The sequence below is a fragment of the Dermochelys coriacea genome, chromosome 1, assembly GCF_009764565.3.
Source record: "Dermochelys coriacea isolate rDerCor1 chromosome 1, rDerCor1.pri.v4, whole genome shotgun sequence".
Taxonomy (NCBI): domain Eukaryota; kingdom Metazoa; phylum Chordata; order Testudines; family Dermochelyidae; genus Dermochelys; species Dermochelys coriacea.
In genome coordinates this window covers 110,043,254-110,063,979 of record NC_050068.2, presented here as the reverse complement: position 1 = coordinate 110,063,979, position 20,726 = coordinate 110,043,254, and the positions used below count along the sequence as shown (strand labels likewise).

The following is a 20,726-nucleotide window of genomic DNA, read 5'->3' as shown; positions in this document are numbered from 1 at the left end:
CCAAATTCCCTCCTGTCTACTCCCTTTCCAATCACTCAGATCAGCTAACAGACAAGCATATATTCTCTGCCATTCATGCCAATAAAGCTTTGCTAGTGAGGACTACAGGATTGGGTCTTAAATGTCAACAGCAAGTGAACTGTAATTTCAGTATTTAAGGAAGGCTGTAAAGTTTTATTGTTTATTTAAACCCAGCACTGTATTTAGTGTTTACATTGTTGGACCAATTTTAAATACAAATTATCTTTGCCTTGGAATCTTGCTGTCATATAACCTATCCAAACAAAGGACCATTTCAAATGACGCATTGTGGATCAACTCATCAGCGACTTAAATGGTGGAGTAAATTAGATGTCAGGTGCAAGAAGTGAAGTATTGTAACTTGCACTGATGTGACACTTTGGCCCTGATTCATCAAGATACTCTTACACATGTACCTAACTTTAAGCTTATAGACTTCTGGGACTACTCATGCTTAAAGTTCGGCATGTACTTAAGAACCTTCATGAATTGAGACCTAAATGTCAAAACCGTGCAAGTTTGATATTTCTTCTTACACCTGACATGCATTTTACACCACTAATTAAAGTGTAAACGGATTCTGAGTCTGACTTGCAATTGGGATTACTAATATGCTGAAAGTTAGGCAAGCAGTGATGTATCTTGCTAAGCTAAACCCTCAGTGGGTGTGTAAAAATGAGTGTAACCACTGATTTGGTATTCTCGGATCAAATTCAAGGCTGGCATAAGTGGATACAACTTGTGTGGAAGTTAATGGTAGCTGCACTGGCTTATGCTGGGCCTGGACTTTCTCTCAAATGTGTTGAGGATGGTGTGGATGTAAATTAGAATGGGGAGTGGGTGGGTGGGAATGGAAGGGCAGCTTTCATTTCCCTGCTCATTACAACACTCTTCCATTCCATCAGCATGAAGTTACACTTGTTTTGCATAGCCAATGAAGACCAAACTTGCAACTTTCACTTTTTCATGCCCTAAACATGTGTAATTTACAGCACTCTTTCAATATCTGCTAAATTTGGCTTTACCACCATTTACTTCAGGTTGAATTTGGCCCTCTGTTTCTCTCCAAATACTTTTAAACTTTGTTTATTGAGATCTAAAACAGGACTCATCACTACTCTGTATGTGCCTCTGTCACACAATAGCTCCTCCTAACTCTCCTACTCTTGTAATCAAAATGCATAGAAGCATTGTAATAACTGAGATGAGTGAATAGATGGTCATGCTTAATAAATATATTTATAATAGCAACAAGCTATAGTTTAAAATGTCTGATCCTACTGTAGGGAGTTGTGTGTAATAACGAAACACCCCTCTATCGCTTTCAAAGAGTAAGATTTAGGGGAAGAAATTTGAGTTTCTGTCAAACAGTCCTGCCCCATAAGTAAGCTATTTGCTTCCATGACTTGTCTTTCCACCCTGCCAGCCCCCCCCCATACACACACTGATTTTCATGTATTTCTTCTCCCCAGACCCTTTTCATACTAGTCTCCGTCTCTCTTCTAGTGTCTGAATTGCTTTCCTTCAACCCTTCTTAGTTGCTCTTCCTTTTCGTTTTGTTAGGGAGAAGAAAGAAAGTAAGGGGTATCTTGTAGGACCCATTTCAACATTTTACTTAATCTCTCTACCCTTAATATAAATTGTGATGATCCCCCCTTCAAAGCCAATCAATGCTGCTCCTTCAGCTGAGTTGAGGTTGTCCCTAGAGAGATGATTATCTTCCCTCAGGGCTGTGTGTTCTGCCTCTGCAGTAATTTGACCTTGGACTCAGATGCTCTGCCAGTAAACATCTGGCTTCAGAACAAATCTTTGGAAGCCCAGAAAAATCAGTATGCATAGAAGCTGGACACATATTGTACTAAATCTACTCCTTAGAAACAGCACCCTTAATTCTGGCAACCTAATCTGCAGCAACAGTACTCTGGAATCCAAAAGCCAGCACTTAAAGCAGTAATTTAGCATACATCTCATACTAAAATCTACTAATGTAAATAAAAATCTCTCAATGAAATAGAGAGACACTACCATCCAGCTATGCTGCTACTTGACTTCACTTTATTCTCTTCAATAAATGCCAGTAGTAGTCCTTTCTTCCCATAGTCTAGTTTCTAGGAATCGCACGCTGTAGATTTTCAACTGGATGATTGGCTACTTGAGGGAAAATATATCCACACACATTTATTCGTTGCATTCATATTAAAAATAGCAATACTGCATTTATTTAACTGTTCTTTATCTGTCAGCTGAACTTTATTCCATAGATAAAGTCCTACTAACCCAGAGCCTTACTGGTGAACTGTCTGTAAATTATTTTCTTGTGACTTGTTTGAATTCTGAAACCAAAGCCATGCAGCTTGAATACAAAATTAAATGTAGTAAATAGGTAGACCATAGTTTTTTGCATAGTATTTAGTTCTGATTTCTCATGTCTCACTTTATTAGATGCTTTTATTGTAATCTAAGCAGCCCAACAACAACACAATCTACCCTTTTAATGTTGTAATTGAGGTCTATGCAAACAAATTGCCATAGCCATAGAAAAATGTTTGCCCTCTTTCAGCTGAACACACACAGTACATTTTAGCTGAATAAAACTCAACTGAAAGGCATAAATCAAGAGTTTAAAAATAGCAGTAGCTTACTAAGTCAATAAATACAGGACAACAAAGCTGAAATTATACCCCGGTTGCATTAGGTAAGACTCCATTTAACTAAACTACAGTACATTTTGTTGAGATGGGCAGGAAGAGCAAACTGGTATTTTATCTGTTTGCCTACACTAAACCCTTGTCTTAATGTGCAGCTTTATTTTTTTTAAAATAAGTAGCAGCCAATATTTTACCTTCATGCGCTTTAAAAAATTCAAATAGTTTGGCATCCTTCATGTTTTCCTTTGTTGTGATACTTGTAGGCTCTGTTTGGGGGGAAAAAAGAGTAAATTCTAAGTGTGTGTCTTAATTAGTAGTACAATAACCACTAAGGCAAATTATGGCTTCTCAGCAATCACTTATTCAGCCCATAACTCTGACATACTAACAGGTTAAATGTGGAGATGTGGTGAGCCAATATAGGCATTTCTAATGCACCTATAGCAGGGATATCTAGACGCTAAAGTTAGGAAGATAAACTTAGAAAAGCTTTTTCTGATTTATTTTGAAAAATTTGACAGTTACAGTACTAATATTTTAAAGCTTGGCCTCTGACACTGGGTACACCTGCAGGGGTAGTTACATGTCTAACTACCTACTTTGTTTCATAGTAGCAGCCGTGTTAGTCTGTATTCGCAAAAAGAAAAGGAGTACTTGTGGCACCTTAGAGACTAACAAATTTATTAGAGCATAAGCTTTGCTGTAGCTCACGAAAGCTTATGCTCTAATAAATTTGTTAGTCTCTAAGGTGCCACAAGTATTCCTTTTCTTTTTACCTACTTTGTGAATGCAAAACTTTCAGGTACAACTTTGGAGTTCAGCTTGAGGCAAGCACAGACTATAACCCCTAATATTTGGGTGCAGTCTGTTGTAGTTTAATATAACATCAGCCTGTGGTGGGTAGGCAATGGTCAATTTAGCAGGAAACAACTGAAGTGAAAAGCCATTTAGTGGTGGTTATACTAGGAGATAAAACTGGAGACGTTACGTACAGCAGACATTTTGATTTGCTACTCCAGTTTATTACCTGGCACAGGTGTTGCTTTAAATTGTTCTATATTTTCATCTGAGACTTGCAGACTGCGACTATGTCCTTCAAAAGGAGTCTGTGTCTTGTTTTCCTTTTCACTGGATTCTGACTTCTCTTTAATAAGAGAAAACAATTAATTTTAAAATGGCATTTAAGTCTTCACTAGCTGATGATGACCATATCAATGATGTAATATTTCTCAGCTTGAAAAGTTAAAGATCATTTTGTATTTTTGTGAGTGAGTCATCTCACCCGTCCAGCCCCAAACAAACAAACCCCAAACCCCCTATTTTTCTGGGGGAAATTAAACTACATAATAGTTTTTAAAATCCAGTTAACTGCTGCAGATAGGTAAACCAGACATATTGGGCGACTTCTACATTGCACACATTTTACTTTACATTCCAGTTACTGCATTTTTAGCAAATTACAGTAAGAAGCTGAATATTTTATTAACAAAAACACATCCACCACCCCACAATTTTGTAGAAGCAAGTCCTATTATGTAGACTCCTGATACTATAGGCACAATATCCAGATAGAAAGTGGACTGAGCCAAATAACTGCCAACATATATTCAAGGCCCCCTGGTAAAATATTTTAAAATGTTTTATATTTCAAATAGTTTGTATCCCATAATATTAATGTATCAAAGAGGAAATGGATAACTGAAACAGTAGCTCATAACATGTTACATCAGTATAAATACAAAATAACACTAGTAACAAAGTCAAAGTACAAAACATTTGTCATGTAACTGAAAAGTTTAACAACTAATGCAATATTCAACACAAAACTAACAATTTATTAGAATCAGCTCCTACTACAAACTTCCATATGCTCACAGGGACAAAAAAAGGTTTGGGGAGAAGTGACATTAAAAAAAAAAGCAGTGAGGAAGATGTGGAGTAATGGGAGGGTCTCATGGGAAAGGTTCTAAAGACCTTGTGGATCATTATTATTGCGAACCCTAGAGGCTTCAATACCATTGTGCACTAAGCTCTGTATAAACACACAGTGAATGACAGCACCTGCTCCAAAGAGCTTACACTCTAAAAAAAGAACAAGATATAACAAGTGAATGAGATAAACAAGTGAGCTAGAGGAGTGGGGGAACAAAAAATAGTAGTTTTAGTACAGAGCAGTGGTGTGTGCAATTCTTAGTCCATCAGTAACAGTTATCAAATAGCAGCAGCAGTGATCACACTGTATTGGCCAGCAAACATACTTCTCTCTGAAAAGGAATTTAAACAGCAATATAACTTATGTATGGACAATGGACACCACTTAAAAATTTGATATTGCCAACCTGTACTACCCTTTACCACAATTATTGCCTATTCCAAGAATAGTGGGACACTGTAGTATCTACTGCAGATAGGTAACTACCTACCTACATTTCTAAAGCACCTGTCACTATATAGTCTATATGTATGGCCTTAATATCTACTAGCAAGTTATTTCTTTTTAATGGCAACCACGGTATCATTTCCACATGTGTCTAATTTTCCATAACTAGGACATCCCAGATAGGCTGGGAACAGTTTGTTTGTAGATGAAAGAATGGACGCATGCAAGAGAGTACAGACTGATCTTCAGCAGTGTGATTGGAGCCCATATAAATTACCTAGAATATTCTCTGTGGGGAAATCCCAGGAATAGGTTTTTTTTTTTAAAAAAAAACTTGCAAAATAGAAGCAAGTTTAATTCCTTCAATGTGGGCCCCTTACTGAATGAGGGAGGCAACCTAGCGACAGAGGATGTGGAAAAAGCTAACGTACTCTATGCTTTTTTTGCCTCCGTCTTCACAAACAAGGTCAGATCCCAGACTACTGCACTGGGCAGCACAGCATGGGGAGGAGGTGACCAGCCCTCTGTGAAGAAAGAAGTGGTTCGGGACTATTTAGAAAAGCTGGATAAGCACAAGTCCATGGGGCTGGATGCGCTGCATCCAAGAGTGCTAAAGGAGTTGGCAGATGTGATTGCAGAGGCATTGGCCATTATCTTTGAAAACTCATGGTGATCGGGGAGGTCCTGGATGACTGGAAAAAGGCTAATTTGATGTGCCCATCTTTTAAAAAAGGGAAGAAGGAGGATCCAGGGAACTACAGGCCAGTCAGCCTCACCTCAGTCCCTGGAAAAATCATGGAGCAGGTCCTCAAGGAATCCATTCTGAAGCACATAGAGGGGAGAGGAAAGTGATCAGGAACAGTCAGCATGGATCCACCAAGGGCAAGTCATGCCTGACTAATCAAATTGCCTTCTATGACGAGATAACTGGCTCTGTGAATGAGGGGAAAGCGGTGGACGTGGTGTTCCTTGACTTTAGCAAAGTTTTTGACACTGTCTCCCACAGTATTCTTGCCAGCAAGTTAAAGTAGTATGGGCTGGATGAATGGACTATAAGGTGGATAGAAAGCTGGCTAGATTGTCGGATTCAACGCGTAGTGATCAATGGCTCCATATCTAGTTGGCAGCCGGTATCAAGTGGAGTGCCCCAAGCGTTGGTCCTCAGGCTGGTTTTGTTCAATATCTTTATTAATGATCTGGAGGATAGTGTGGATTGCACCCTCAGCAAGTTTGCAGATGACGCTAAACTGGGAGGAGAGGTAGATACGCTGGAGGGTAGGGATAGGATACCAGGGGATCTAGACAAATTAGAGGATTGGGCCAAAAGAAATCTGATGAGGTTCAACAAGAACAAGTGCAGAGTCCTGCACTTAGGACGGAAGAATCCCATGCACCGCTACAGACTAGGGACCGAATGGCTAGGCAGCAGTTCTACAGAAAAGCATCTAGGGGTTACAGTGGACGAGAAGCTGGATATGAGTCAACAATGTGCCATTGTTGCCAAGAAGGCCAATGGCATTTTGGGATGTATAAGTAGGGGCATTGCCAGCAGATCGAGGGACGTGATCATTCCCCTCTATTCAACATTGGTGAGGCCTCATCTGGAGAACGGTGTCCAGTTTTGGGCCCCACACTCCAAGGATGTGGAAAAATTGGAAAACATCCAGCAGAGGGCAACAAAAATTATTAGGGGACTGGAACACATGACTTATGAGGAGAGGCTGAGGGAACTGGGATTGTTTAGTCTGCAGAAGAGAAGAATGAGGGGGGATTTGATAGCTGCTTTCAACTACCTGAAAGGGGGTTCCAAAGAGGATGGATCTAGACTGTTCTCAGTGGTAGCAGATGACAGAATGAGGAGTAATGGTCTCAAGTTGCAGTGGGGGAGGTTTAGGTTGGATATTAGGAAAAACTCTCACTAGGAAGGTGGTGAAGCACTGGAATGCGTTACCTAGGGAAGTGGTTGGAATCTCCTTCCTTTAAGGTTTTTAAGGTCAGGCTTGACAAAGCCCTGGCTGGGATGATTTAGTTGGGGATTGGACTAGATGACCTCCTGAGGTCCCTTCCAACCCCGATATTCTAGGATTCTATGTATGTAAGCTTTTCTGTGGGAGCCCAAAATCGTATGAATGGGAACACAGTCACCAAATCTATGAGGGACCTGTAAGGAAGAGAGGGAAGATGAATAGCATTAAGTTAGGAAATGAGCTACTCTGACCTGTAAGATCTTTACCTGGGTTTCCCTAATTGTACTGGAAACAGCAGTCTTTAACAAAATGCCAAGTGGCACATTTATCAAAATCAGTCTGATGGTCTGATCTCTCTTCCAGATATGGAAGTAAAAACAAATCTTTCTCTGGTAAAGCTTCACTAAACAATTAAGTGAAATAAAGCTTTTTTATCATGCAATTAATGAATTTGTAGGCTTCAATAGAGGATGGCTGCATGTGAAGGAAATCGTTATTGCATATGCCTAATATCAAACTTGCATGTATTGAAAGAGAAATAGTTTTTTGTTCCAAAGCACCGGAATATCTTAAATTCTCCTGAACTGTTTGTTTTTGCTCTCTACAACTGGGACAGTAACACCTCATTAAATCTGCAATTTGGTCTTTAGCATACCTAGATCTTCTCAGATGAATGAAAGAAGCAATCATACATATTGTTCCTGAGTTAGATGTATGACTTTCTGATCATTTTTTCCCTGAGTTTATCTTACAGGTTCCAGGTTCTTTGGGGAGGGAGGGACAGGAACAGAAAGTGCTCTTCAGGCAGATCTGGGGACCAGTTACTTACATTGTAGGAGTGAAAGCAAGCCCAAGAACATTGGTCAGTCACTTTCTATGGATACCTACTATATGTGCATAGGGGTAGTATGCCAAAAAAGCACCACCACACGATAGGGTCACTGTCATCTTATGATTGCACAAAATGTAATAGGTTCATCTTTTACAAGCTTAGCAAAAAAACTGTCTTCTCGTTGTGAAATTTTCAAACACTCAGAACTTGGCCAAATCCAAATCGGTTTCCTCCAGAGTAAGTCCACATATATACTATTTGTCAATGAGGATTATTTCCACGACAAACTGCTGTATTCAAAGCACGGCATTTTTGACTGTTGGGTAGTGAACACCAAAAGCTGCAAGAATTTCAAAATAAGAAAAATATGCTTTCTTCATTCTCCCCTCACTTAAAAAAAAACAAAAACAAAAAACGTGGCTGGATTATTTTTCCTCAAAGTAACTAAACAGAATTCACCTTTGGCCAGAACCAACTGTGGAAAACATGAGCCACCCAGAGGCTTAATGTGTCAGTCATGACTGAAAATAGGACTTCATTAGGGCAGGATTAATGAACTTTTAGAGCCTTTGCCTAGGACCCCAGCTCCAGGAATCACATTACGACAACACAATCTCATCTTTCTTCTCCCCCCCACCCCCAAAAAAGTAATGCCTAGCCCTCCTGCTTCCAAAGAAAAAAGCTTGAAAACATTAGTCATGTGTAACCAATGCAGTGAGGCCTGCCTGAGTAAACTGACAGCTTGGAACAATAGCTTAAGAGGTGTGAACTACACCAGACAGCTCAGGTCTGTCTAAACTACACAAAAAAACCCCACAGCAACAAGTCTCAAAGCCCAGGTCAACTGACTCGGGCTCACTGGGTTTGGGCTGTGGGGCTCAGAATAGCAGACGCTCAGACTTAGGCTAGAGCTGGGGTGCTGAAATCCACTGCCACTGCAGGGTTTCAGAGCCCAGCTTCCAGTTAAGCATCTATGCTACAATTTGTAGCCCTGCAGCCCAAGCCCCATGAGCCTGAGTCAGATGATCCGGGCTAGCTGGAGCTATTCCACAGGTCTTTTATTGCAGTGTAGAGTGTAACTGCATCTTGAACTGACGTATGTGAGCTAGCTTTATTCTAGCTAGCTCGAGTCCTGGAACAGTGAAACTGGCAGCATGACCTTCAGGACAGGCTAACCCCACGTGTAATTACCCAGCCTTCTAGGCAGGTTCATACAGCTCGTGTTGCCACAGCCCTGCTGATCCAAGACCTGCATTAGCTAGAATAAAGCTTGCTCAAATATGTTTGCTTGAGCTGCAATCGCAGCCAGTGCCTGCAGTCTAGAAGTACCCTCCGTAGGATGTTGGCTCTAAGCCCTATTGCTCTGGGCAAGACCACCCATCAAAACCATCCTGACGCTCCTAAGCGGACGGGGAGAACCCTATTCTCACTCCTGCGTGGGGGGGGCAGGGATGGGAGGAAGGGGGTTCCATATCCCTGCCTCTCTGGGAGACGGGCCCTCAACCACTACCACTTCAAGTGGGAGGAAGGGTCCTGGCCGAAAGGTGTGGCCCTGAATTGCCTTAATCCTGCCTTAGTTTTAATGCCCAACAGTTCAGCAGCCTGCTGGAACTTTGTAGGATTGCACTTTGTCTCTGAAGCTGCAATGAGAGAGAATGGCTTGGCAACTATGGTGCCTTAAGGAACAAAGGACCAACACGGAGAACTTCAAATCTCAGCTTTGATAATTTAAAAAATTGGTTCATAAAGAAACCATTATAGAATGACTTTTTAAAAATGTTTGGGTCATATTTATTTCTAGAGTAATAATACTGGCATCAGTGAAGTTACTCCAGGGATGAATTTGGTCCAATAATGAGAGAACTAGATTAGTATAAATGTTTTAGGGGGAAAATTAATTGTCCCTTGAAAGAATTTTTTTGTACATACTGATCACAGAAGGACTTGCTAGCATCTAGTGTTTCAAATACAGAATAATTTGCAAGCAGGTTAGCACAACAAATATTTGTTATTCCCTGTTAATTACAATTTGCTTAATTTAAGGAAATTCCACAGAATGAAAGCTCTCCCTTGAGTAAGGTACCCCCTTTAAAAACAGATTGCGTCTAGTAGGAAGGATAAACACTGTACAAGGCAAATAGTTACAGTATATGTGATAAACTACCTATCACAAAACATTTTTGTTCTTTCTTTGTCCCCAGGCTGATTCAACTCTACAATATTCACTACAAATGGCATCAGATTCCTGTCTTTAGAGATCTATTGTATAACATCTTGCATAAAAAAGTTAATGTCTCAAATTGTGACTCTTTTAGCATATTGGGTCATGCTGGAGCTGTCCCTTTTAAGTAGAAACTGAATCTATGATAGTAAAAATTCTAAGAAAATAAATAGTAGCTAATGATATATCGAGTAGTGGAGGGAAGCTAGAAGTGATGACCTGTAATTAGGGCGTGCACTCTGAAAGGGCCCATTGTGTTTGCCACCTGCTGGCTTTTGCAAACCCTGAGTCCTGCTGCTGCTGTCACTGAATGATACTCCACTTGCTCTTATCTAGGCAGAGCTATAGCAGTGACAATCAAAGCAGCACTCCCTGCTCTGCCCCATACCCATAGATCAGGCAGATGGACAGCTCCAGCATTCAGTCAAAATGCCTAGCAATGCTATAACGTCTCTGCCCCCAATCATAGAGAGGGCAGAAGACAGCTGCCAGGGTACAGTAGCAGAAAGCCTTCCTTTCCTCCCAGCAGCCAGGAATGAGAGGGTAGAGCCCTCTTTTCAGCAGCTGGGTGGGAATGAGGCAGAAACGATGGAGTGCCCCACCTTGCTCACTCTCTGCCTCTTGCAGATAGATGGTTTGGGATTAACTAACTAGTTTATTAACATTCAGGGTCCATTCTCCACTGTCTTCACTGCTGAGGTTTCCATCAGGGAAGTGCACATCAGGCAGCACATGCCCATATGTAGTTCTGTGCCATTTTCCCTTGGGAGAAAGACTCATTCATGGATACTTAAAGTGACATGAATTTAAGTGACAAGTGGCAGGAGATTAAGCAGGGCTAAGAGTGCTCTCTGAATGTAAATAATCATTGCCCCTTACACAATTAAGTTTCAAAAACAAATTAAAAACACAAACCATTACTCCTGTGTGAAGCTACTTTTCCTAGCGCACTTTTAAAATAGTACATAATGTAAAATCTGCTGCGAAGACACCAAATTACGCTTGAAACCCCAAGAGTTATGTGACTGAATACCTTACAGTCCATGAATTTTGATATGATCGGAATAGGCCAAAGTGAGAGCCATGCCTGGCCAGCCTCCATAGTTGTGGGCACTACTTGCTTCCTGAGGAACATTAACAAACTTGTTCTGAGATCACGCAGCCCTATGGACTCTGCCCCCAACCCTAAACCACCACCACCACTGCTGTAAACATTGTAGTGGGGGTGCCAGGGAGTGATGCTGGGGAAGTGGTGTCTCTTCTGATACCTCTGAATGATGGGGTTGGGAAGGCTCTCTCTAACTAACTGATAGCCAGTGTTTTAGTACCTTCCTGTATCAGGGCCTATTTTAACTGATGGCCTTGGAAATTACATGTGATGAGCTTTTGTTAGGAACGCTGTATGTTCTTAACTTGCTTCAGTAAAAACTTCAAAACATGTTTTTTCTCTTACGTAGCTTTTAAAATACTTACTATCTTAGAAGGACATTTACACTTTTCAGCCTTGAATCAGAAAATGAAACTTGTTGGAAGCAGATTTCTAATAGCCAAGGGCTACTATAATTACATCCCTATTAACATGCATGTTGATTTGCTATTTTCTTTCTATGTGCAATCAATCCACATTTCCCTTACCTTTATGTTTTTTTAAATCTTGAAGAATGTTTTCCATGACTGAAGAGTTCATACTCTCACTAACTGATAAAGGCACCTGTGTTTCTATAACAACAAGGGGGGGGGGGAATGTTTGTTTTTACTCCTGTAAACTCAAAAGTATTGCATTGACAAGTTGCAGTACTGATGTATTTCATTGCTTACATGCAACTTGGGGAATCAGTGTTCTCAACCTAATCCGTAACAAATGACCCTTTCAAGATATTAATAAATCAGGCCCAGGAATATTTTATTTCCTTTCTTTTATTCTTTGGTTTTGTGTATTTCTTTGTATTTTCATTTTTATTTTTTACTAGTGAGCCTTTGTTCTGTTTTCTCACAGCCAACTCCTGAAGTCCTTACTCAGGCAAAATATCCATTAAAGCAACATTCTCTACTAGTATTTATTGTCTGTTTTCAGTGTTTTTCCTCAGGATTTAATAATATTTATATAAGAAGAGCTACCCTGAGCAGAGCGTGGTTATACTATACTTTTCAATGTCACAAATGTGTATGAGCAGGTGAATTCTTTCTAGTGTTGGAAAAGGCACTTGAAAAAGAAAAGCATTTACCCATTGTTCTACTGTAATGACTTTTCAGATCCAATTCTAAAAGCAGAAATAATAGTAGGATCGATAGACCAGTAAACTCAATGGCAACAGAGCATAGCTCCTCCTCTATCACTAAGCTGAACATGGCATACTAGCTGATGACTGGTTGTTCAGTGGTCTACACAATGCTTGCTTCCTCTTTCCAGAGGAAGTGTGAGAACTGCCAAGAGAGGCATCAGTTTCTTCAGGCACTTCCCTGACTACCACTGCTCTTTCTTCCCGAACAGGAGGTTTCACCTCCTAGCATCTTCCTATTTGTTTAATTGCTTGGGCTACTAAATAGGGTGCTGCATGCATCTGTACTCTGCATGCCCCTAGCACCAGCTCTAGGCCTATGTGAAATGTACTTGTGATCTACGTTCAGTGGCAGCAGGGTTTTGTATGTGTGTACATACTATAGCCCCCAATATGTTTGGTACGGCATTTGAGGGAGCTTTTTTATAGCAGGCTTCTCTTTTTAATTACATTGTATATATAGTTTAGGGGTAATAAATAAGCCCCTGATCATGCAATCACCTATGTATCTGCTTAACTTTAAGCACATTAATAAGTCCCCATTGATTTTTATTTGTTGAAATCATTATTAAAATCAATGGGGTTGTTCATGTGCTTGAGCTTAAGCAAGTACATAAGCAATTGCAGGATCAGGGCCTTTATTTGTAAGTTCTTAAAAGAGCAGATGGCTATTTGTTTTACATGCCTTTTTCTTTCCGTCCAAGAAATGTAAACGTAGTTACATTTCTTATCTGGTAACGTTTGCCTCTCTTATCCTGGTTATTAGAGGCATTCAGCGCACAATTTCATACGTTCTGGATTTTAATAATGTTATTTACCAATACCTCTTACACTGTGTGAAGTTTATGTAGCATCTGGCTGTAGCCCAAGTTAAAACTGAACTGAAGATAGAGGCCTCGTACCAGAGCTTCAGCTGATGTAAATCGATAATGACTTCAGTGGCACTTCACCAATTTACATCAGTAGAGGATTTGATCCTCTCTGTTTCCAGTATGTTAAAGTGTGTTCATCCATAAAATAACAATGTTATGTTTACAAAATATAAAGATTAATGGAGAGTGAAATATACATACTATATTCTTTCTGTAAATCCTGTAATACATTCTTCAGCATCCTCACTGACATTTGAGAATGGCTTTCTTTTACACTTTGGAAATTATATGTTTGAACACCTATAAAAAATATTAAGTTACTAGAAAGTGATTGAATCTTGTATTTAAAAAGTTATACCATAAATATTTAGATTTACCCATGTGATCTTCCAGCGTCTGTAAAATATGGTTCAACTGATGCAATGGATAAGTAGCTGATTCAGGCAGATCTGCAAACAAACATATGAACACACTTGTGGTCAATTCTTCCATACTTTAATTGTAGTGAACTACTCTGAATAGTACTTTTACCAATCAAAAATGAGGATGAAAATATCTTTTGGAATGATTTAATTATATAGCTAGTAAAGTGATAGGTGCTATAAAATGAGTAGCTGCAAATGGATTTTAGGGCTTCTGCGAGAACACTCGGTGATAACAAAACTAAAATTTAAATGGCTTCACCAAAGCAATGTCTCAGTGGAAGAACGTTCTGTAGACAGAAATAAAAACAGGCTTGTTAGATTGGCAGCTTACAACGATGGCAGAACAAGCCACACTAAAGTGTCAGAGACACTCTGGAGATGGCAGTCGGGATTTCTCAGTGCTAAGCATTCAGGCAGAACACTTTTCTACTTAGTTCTGAGAGTAATAAAACCACTAGTTGCCAGTAGTACATAGGAAAGAAAATAAAACAGAATTTAAAAAGCACTGGTCATAATTTCCAGTGAGTCCAATTATCTTAATTTTCCTTTCTTGCAGAGCTCAGTCAAAAGCTGGACTGTCCCTTATTAGAATATAAATATGTAAAATATATGGGGAATACGTTCAGGCTAAGATTTTCAAAGCTGTCTATTGGAACTGGAAGCCCATAAGGTTGGGATTTGACATCCTGAAGGAAGTGTTGTAATCTCCATCTGAAGCTATAGTTCTTATGTGACATCCACTGCTATTGTAAAAATGGGATGAAAAATTAAACTTGCCTGTCATATCCCTTTCTCATTAAAAGGCTTCTAAAATGCGAGGAAAAAAAAAGGCCGGGGGGGAATGCAGCACAAGATAATAAAAACAATAAATTGCACTTCAGTTGTACAAACGCCCATTCTCCCGTGAAAGGTAAAACTGCCATTTAAACGTTAATTCGGCCTAGTGTACCTCTGTACATATGGTGGGCAACTTCCTACAGTAAACACGATGTTAGGTAGGACTTAATGTTAGGTTTTCTGGGTTACATTAATATAACTTGCAAATTTATCTTTACTTTTTAACACCATGTACACTAATTGGATAACATATTGAGGTGGTTTCCTGGTTGACGTAATAAAGGAATCCTACACTAAATAAATGCCAAACACAAATAAACTCTTCCCTGATTAACACTTTCGATGCTGATGCCTCTCAGGAAAAGTAAGCTATATTTATTAGTAATTTGCCTCTGTCTGCCACCACTGAGATGGTGGTGGAAGCATCTCTATATTGCTATATATTCCATTACTGATCTCAGAAACAGGCTTCTCGGTCAACTATGGTTACAGAGCAACAATGGAAGGAGGTGATTGTAGAGGGCAAAATTCCTTCCAATGAATAGGAAAATTGCTCCTCTTCATAACCAAATACAACAACACACCAGTATTTAAGAGAAACAAAAAAGGGAGGCTTTAGGAGAACAGCTTCCAAATCTCTATCCTACACCCACTGTGTAGGTACTCTACTCAAATTGTAGTAACACCTTTGTCACAAAAATTCCTTGTGTGACTTAATCATGTCTCTACAAAATTGCCAGAGCAAACTTTAAGCTGCAATTAAGGCTAAAAAAAAACATATGTAGCTATAGGGGACAATGCCATAAAAGGGAACATATGGGCTTCTCTATGAATGAGATACCCTTCTCTGTCCCCTCTGCAAAGTTTTATAATTTTGTGCCAAATACAAGAAGTTTTTAATAGGCTTCCTGTAGCAGACTGATGATTAACTGGAAGTAGAACCAATTTTCACAGTTTCTGTGGTAGGAAATATTCAGGGATGGAAAATGTTGTTAAATAGTCAAGCTCTTCATGATACGTTTCTGAAGGGGGAAAACGCAACAATTTTTTAAAAATATCTTTTTCCTAACCTGTTGCTTTGCTCTCTGTTGGATAAGTTTCTTCAGAAAATGGTGAAGGACTACTTGTTTGTTTCATACTATTTGTTGTCAAATCTGTAAATGTACAATGTTTAATAAATTTTTGAAAATTGATTTGGTGAAAATGAAAATCAGTGCTATGATTTAGTTAATGTATTGGCTTTACATCAACAAAAAACCATTTGCTGTGTAAAAAGCATTATGATTATCCAGGGATTAGACTTTTCAACAGGAAAATTCTGGTCATTCCCCTATCCCCAAATCACTAGAGGGTCTACTACTGGAGCACTATCCCACCTCAGAAAAGTTGAAAAACAGAGACAGAGTAAACTTCATTCACAATTGTTAATTAAAATTTATCAATCTACATCCTCAACTGGTGTGGCGTATCTGCTCCATTTTCAAAGACTTTACATATGCCCTTTGCAACAGGAGTTCCAAAGCAGCATCAGACCTTCACTGGCATCAACTGGAATTGAAGGGACTGAGCACCTTCCAAGTTTTGGACCTAGCCAGCGAGATCAGCCTCCACCAATAGGCAATATTGAAGGGTACCCTGAGCAGCAGCAAGTGCATGTGTCCATACGCAAAGATTTGAGATCGTATAGAACTTCAGTTTTTACGGCTGTTGCGCCTATCCATTGCTTGCTCACCTCAATCAAGCAGCTCTCCAGCTACCAGTTGAGATTTATTAAGTTAGGAATTCAGTAGCTAAGAGATAAATTGAAGGAGGGGAGGTTATAAAAGAGTGAAATACCTTTCTTCAAAGCTATGTTTCCTCCCTTCATAATTCTTCCGGCATCCTTCTCTTCAACATCATTATTATTAATTATTATTATTTTAGGCAGGGCTGATACCACTACTTATTATTAAGGTTGCCTTGACGCTTTCTATTATTAGCTCCTGTTTTAGTTGCTTATAACTTTGCGATACTTTAATTATTTGGGCTGATTAGTTAGTTATAGGTTTCAGCCAAAACAGTTCAGCTATTTCAGAGAACAGGACTAGGAAAATGTAAAAAAAATTGAGACTTTTTCTTTGAAATGCTGTAGCACTCCCATATTTTGGAATAGGGACTCGAAATTTGGGAGTGGGATGGCCTGTGTGTCAGGAATGTGCCTTTTGCTATCCCTGGGGAAATTCCCCCAAGTTTAATCACATCATAAGTCTTTGATAAACTGCAGTTTGCATGTTTTCAGTAGAGACCTATTTTAGCAGCTAAAATCTCTGAAGATTCAATCTTTGCTGACCATGCTTATGGCTCTCACTGCTCCTAGTGCTGACCGGATTGTGCATCTGCCATCCACACAGAGCAATTAAGCATGCACCAGCCCAGGGCTATGAGGGCTCAGAAGGACTCCCTATAATTGCTGCTCCCAGTGGATCCCGGGGCTGGGCACTGGAACTGAGAGCAGGGAGACTGTCTCTCCTGTGCTGTCAAATACCCCACTGAACAGGCAACCCTTATTTCGGCATTTCCTATCTTCGAGTGCTTGACTTTACAACTTTCATAATGTTTTTAATATAGTTGATAGCAGAAGCTGGTTTCCACTATTGCTGACAATAGAGAACTGCTTTCTTTAGACTGACCCCCCCCCCCCCATTAATGGTATCACTTTCATGATATCTCCATCATATTGCTTATATGGGAAAATCTATTATACAAATCTAGACCTTTTGGCTAATTTTACCCTTGCCAAGCATAACATTTTCTACTTACCAGTAAAAGACCCTTGACTTTGTACACTGTACAAGCTATTTAAAGTAAAATTATTTATTAGCACTGGAAAATCTTGTGCATTACTTGTTATATCAACTTCTTTAACTTTATTTAATTCTGAAACAAAATTGAAAGATTAAAAAAATACTGGTTTCAGAGTAGCAGCCATGTTAGTCTGTACCCGCAAAAAGAAAAGGAGTACTTGTGGCACCTTAGAGACTAACAAATTTATTAGAGCATAAGCTTTCGGGGGCTACAGCCCACTTCATTGGATGCACAGAATGGAACATATAGTAAGAAGATTATATACAGATAAGTTGGAAGTTGCCATACAAACTGTGAGAGGCTTAGTTAAGATGAGTTATTATGAGCAGAAGAAAAAAACTTTTGTAGTGATAATCAAGATGGCCCATTTAGACAGTTGACAAGAAGGTGTGAGGATACTTAACTTAGGGAAATAGATTCAATATGCGTAATGACCCAGCCACTCCCAGTCTCTATTCAAACCCAAGTTAATGGTATCTAGTTTGCATATTAATTCAAGCTCAGCAGTTTCTCGTTGGAGTCTGTTTTTGAAGCTTTTCTTTTGCAAAATTGCCACCCTTAAATCTTTCAACTGAGTGGCCATAGAGGTTGAAGTGTTCTCCTACTAGTTTTTGAATGTTATGATTCTTGATATCAGATTTGTGTCCATTTATTCTTTTGCATAGAGACTGTCCAGTTTGGCAAATGTACATGGCAGAGGGGCATTGCTGGCACATGATGGCATATATCACATTGGTAAATGTGCAGGTGAACAAGTCCTTGATGGCGTGGCTAATGTGATTAGGTCCTATGATGACAGGTTTCAGAGTAGCAGCCGTGTTAGTCTGTATTCGCAAAAAGAAAAGGAGTACTTGTGGCACCTTAGAGACTAACAAATTTATTTGAGCATAAGCTTTCGTGAGCTACAGCTCACTTCATCGGATGCATTTGGTGGAAAAAACAGAGGAGAGATTTATATACACACACACAGAGAACATGAAACAATGGGTTTATCATACACACTGTAAGGAGAGTTTCAGAGTAGCAGCCGTGTTAGTCTGTATTCGCAAAAAGAAAAGGAGTACTTGTGGCACCTTAGAGACTAACAAATTTATTAGAGCATAAGCTTTCGTGAGCTACAGCTCACTTCATCGGATGCATTTGGTGGAAAAAAACGTTTTTTTCCACCAAATGCATCCGATGAAGTGAGCTGTAGCTCACGAAAGCTTATGCTCTAATAAATTTGTTAGTCTCTAAGGTGCCACAAGTACTCCTTTTCTTTTTGTAAGGAGAGTGATCACTTAAGATAAGCCATCACCAACAGCAGGGGGGGGAAGGAGGAAAACCTTTCATGGTGACAAGCAGGTAGGCTAATTCCAGCAGTTAACAAGAATATCAGAGGAACAGTGGGGGGTGGGGTGGGAGGGAGAAATACCATGGGGAAATAGTTTTACTTTGTGTAATGACTCATCCATTCCCAGTCTCTATTCAAGCCTAAGTTAATTGTATCCAGTTTGCAAATTAATTCCAATTCAGCAGTCTCTCGTTGGAGTCTGTTTTTGAAGCTTTTTTGTTGAAGTATAGCCACTCTTAGGTCTGTGATCGAGTGACCAGAGAGATTGAAGTGTTCTCCAACTGGTTTTTGAATGTTATAATTCTTGACGTCTGATTTGTGTCCATTCATTCTTTTACGTAGAGACTGTCCAGTTTGGCCAATGTACATGGCAGAGGGGCATTGCTGGCACATGATGGCATATATCACATTGGTAGATGCGCAGGTGAAGGAGCCTCTGATAGTGTGGCTGATGTGATTAGGCCCTATGATGGTATCCCCTGAATAGATATGTGGACAGAGTTGGCAACGGGCTTTGTTGCAAGGATAGGTTCCTGGGTTAGTGGTTCTGTTGTGTGGTGTGTGGTTGCTGGTGAGTATTTGCTTCAGATTGGGGGCTGTCTGTAAGCAAGGACTGGTCTGTCTCCCAAGATCTGAGAGAGCGATGGCTCGTCCTTCAGGATAGGTTGTAGATCCTTGATGATGCGTTGGAGGGGTTTTAGTTGGGGGCTGAAGGTGATGGCTAGTGGCGTTCTGTTGTTTTCTTTGTTGGGCCTGTCCTGTAGTAGGTGACTTCTGGGTACTCTTCTGGCTCTGTCAATCTGTTTCTTCACTTCAGCAGGTGGGTACTGTAGTTGTAGGAATGCATGATAGAGATCTTGTAGATGTTTGTCTCTGTCTGAGGGGTTGGAGCAAATGCGGTTATATCGTAGCGCTTGGCTGTAGACAATGGATCGAGTGGTATGATCTGGATGAAAGCTAGAGGCATGTAGGTAGGAATAGCGGTCAGTAGGTTTCCGATATAGGGTGGTGTTTATGTGACCATCGCTTATTAGCACCGTAGTGTCCAGGAAGTGGATCTCTTGTGTGGACTGGTCCAGGCTGAGGTTGATGGTGGGATGGAAATTGTTGAAATCATGGTGGAATTCCTCAAGAGCTTCTTTTCCATGGGTCCAGATGATGAAGATGTCATCAATGTAGCGCAAGTAGAGTAGGGGCATTAGGGAACGAGAGCTGAGGAAGCGTTGTTCTAAGTCAGCCATAAAAATGTTGGCATACTGTGGGGCCATGCGGGTACCCATCGCAGTGCCGCTGATTTGAAGGTATACATTGTCACCAAATGTGAAATAGTTATGGGTCAGGACAAAGTCACAAAGTTCTGCCACCAGGTTAGCCGTGACAGTATCGGGGATACTGTTCCTGACGGCTTGTAGTCCATCTTTGTGTGGAATGTTGGTGTAGAGGGCTTCTACATCCATAGTGGCTAGGATGGTGTTTTTAGGAAGATCACCAATGGACTGTAGTTTCCTCAGGAAATCGGTGGTGTCTCGAAGATAGCTGGGAGTGCTGGTAACGAAGGGCCTGAGGAGGGAGTCTCCATAGCCAGACAATCCTGCTGTCAGGGTGCCAATGCCTGAGATGATGGGGCGTCCAGGATTTCCAGGTTTATGGATCTTGGGTAGCAGATAGAATACCCCAGGTCCTGGCTCCAGGGGTGTGTCTGTGCGGATTTGTTCTTGTGCTTTTTCAGGGAGTTTCTTGAGCAAATGCTGGTCCTATGATGGTGTCACTTGAATAAATATGTGGACAGAGTTGGCAAGAGCTTTGTTGCAAGGATAGGTTCCTGGGTTTGTGTTTTTGTTGTGTGGTGTGTGGTTGCTGGAGAGTATTTTGCTTCAGGTTGGGGGGCTGCCTGTCTCCCAAGATCTGTGAGAGTGAGGGATCATTTTTCAGGATAGGTTGTAAATCTTTGATGATGCGCTGGAGAGGTTTTAGTTGGGGGCTGAAGGTGACCGCTAGTGGCTTTCTGTTATTTTCTTTGTTGGGCCTGTCCTGTAGTGGATGACTTCTGGGTATTCTTCTGGCTCT

At 40.3% G+C, this 20,726-nt stretch overlaps 1 protein-coding gene across 17 annotated transcripts in view; it reads right to left on the bottom strand.

The window, feature by feature from the left end:
* The window catches only part of LOC119857243, a 50,351-nt gene that overhangs the window by 19,998 nt on the left and 9,627 nt on the right, over window positions 1-20,726 (bottom strand). For 4 of the 17 annotated variants that reach the window (XM_038406706.2, XM_043504265.1, XM_043504216.1 and 1 more), the window contains 5 exons: window positions 13,598-13,669; window positions 13,422-13,520; window positions 11,705-11,788; window positions 3,697-3,813; window positions 2,864-2,935 (listed from right to left, as the gene is read on the bottom strand). In XM_038406706.2, the coding sequence (XP_038262634.1) occupies window positions 2,864-2,935; window positions 3,697-3,813; window positions 11,705-11,788; window positions 13,422-13,520; window positions 13,598-13,669 (444 nt within the window). Of the gene's footprint in view, window positions 1-2,863; window positions 2,936-3,696; window positions 3,814-11,704; window positions 11,789-13,421; window positions 13,521-13,597; window positions 13,670-15,552; window positions 15,637-20,726 lie in introns of all 17 variants that reach the window. The other 13 variants (XM_043504357.1, XM_038407297.2, XM_038405943.2 and 10 more) reach the window with 9 other exon arrangements.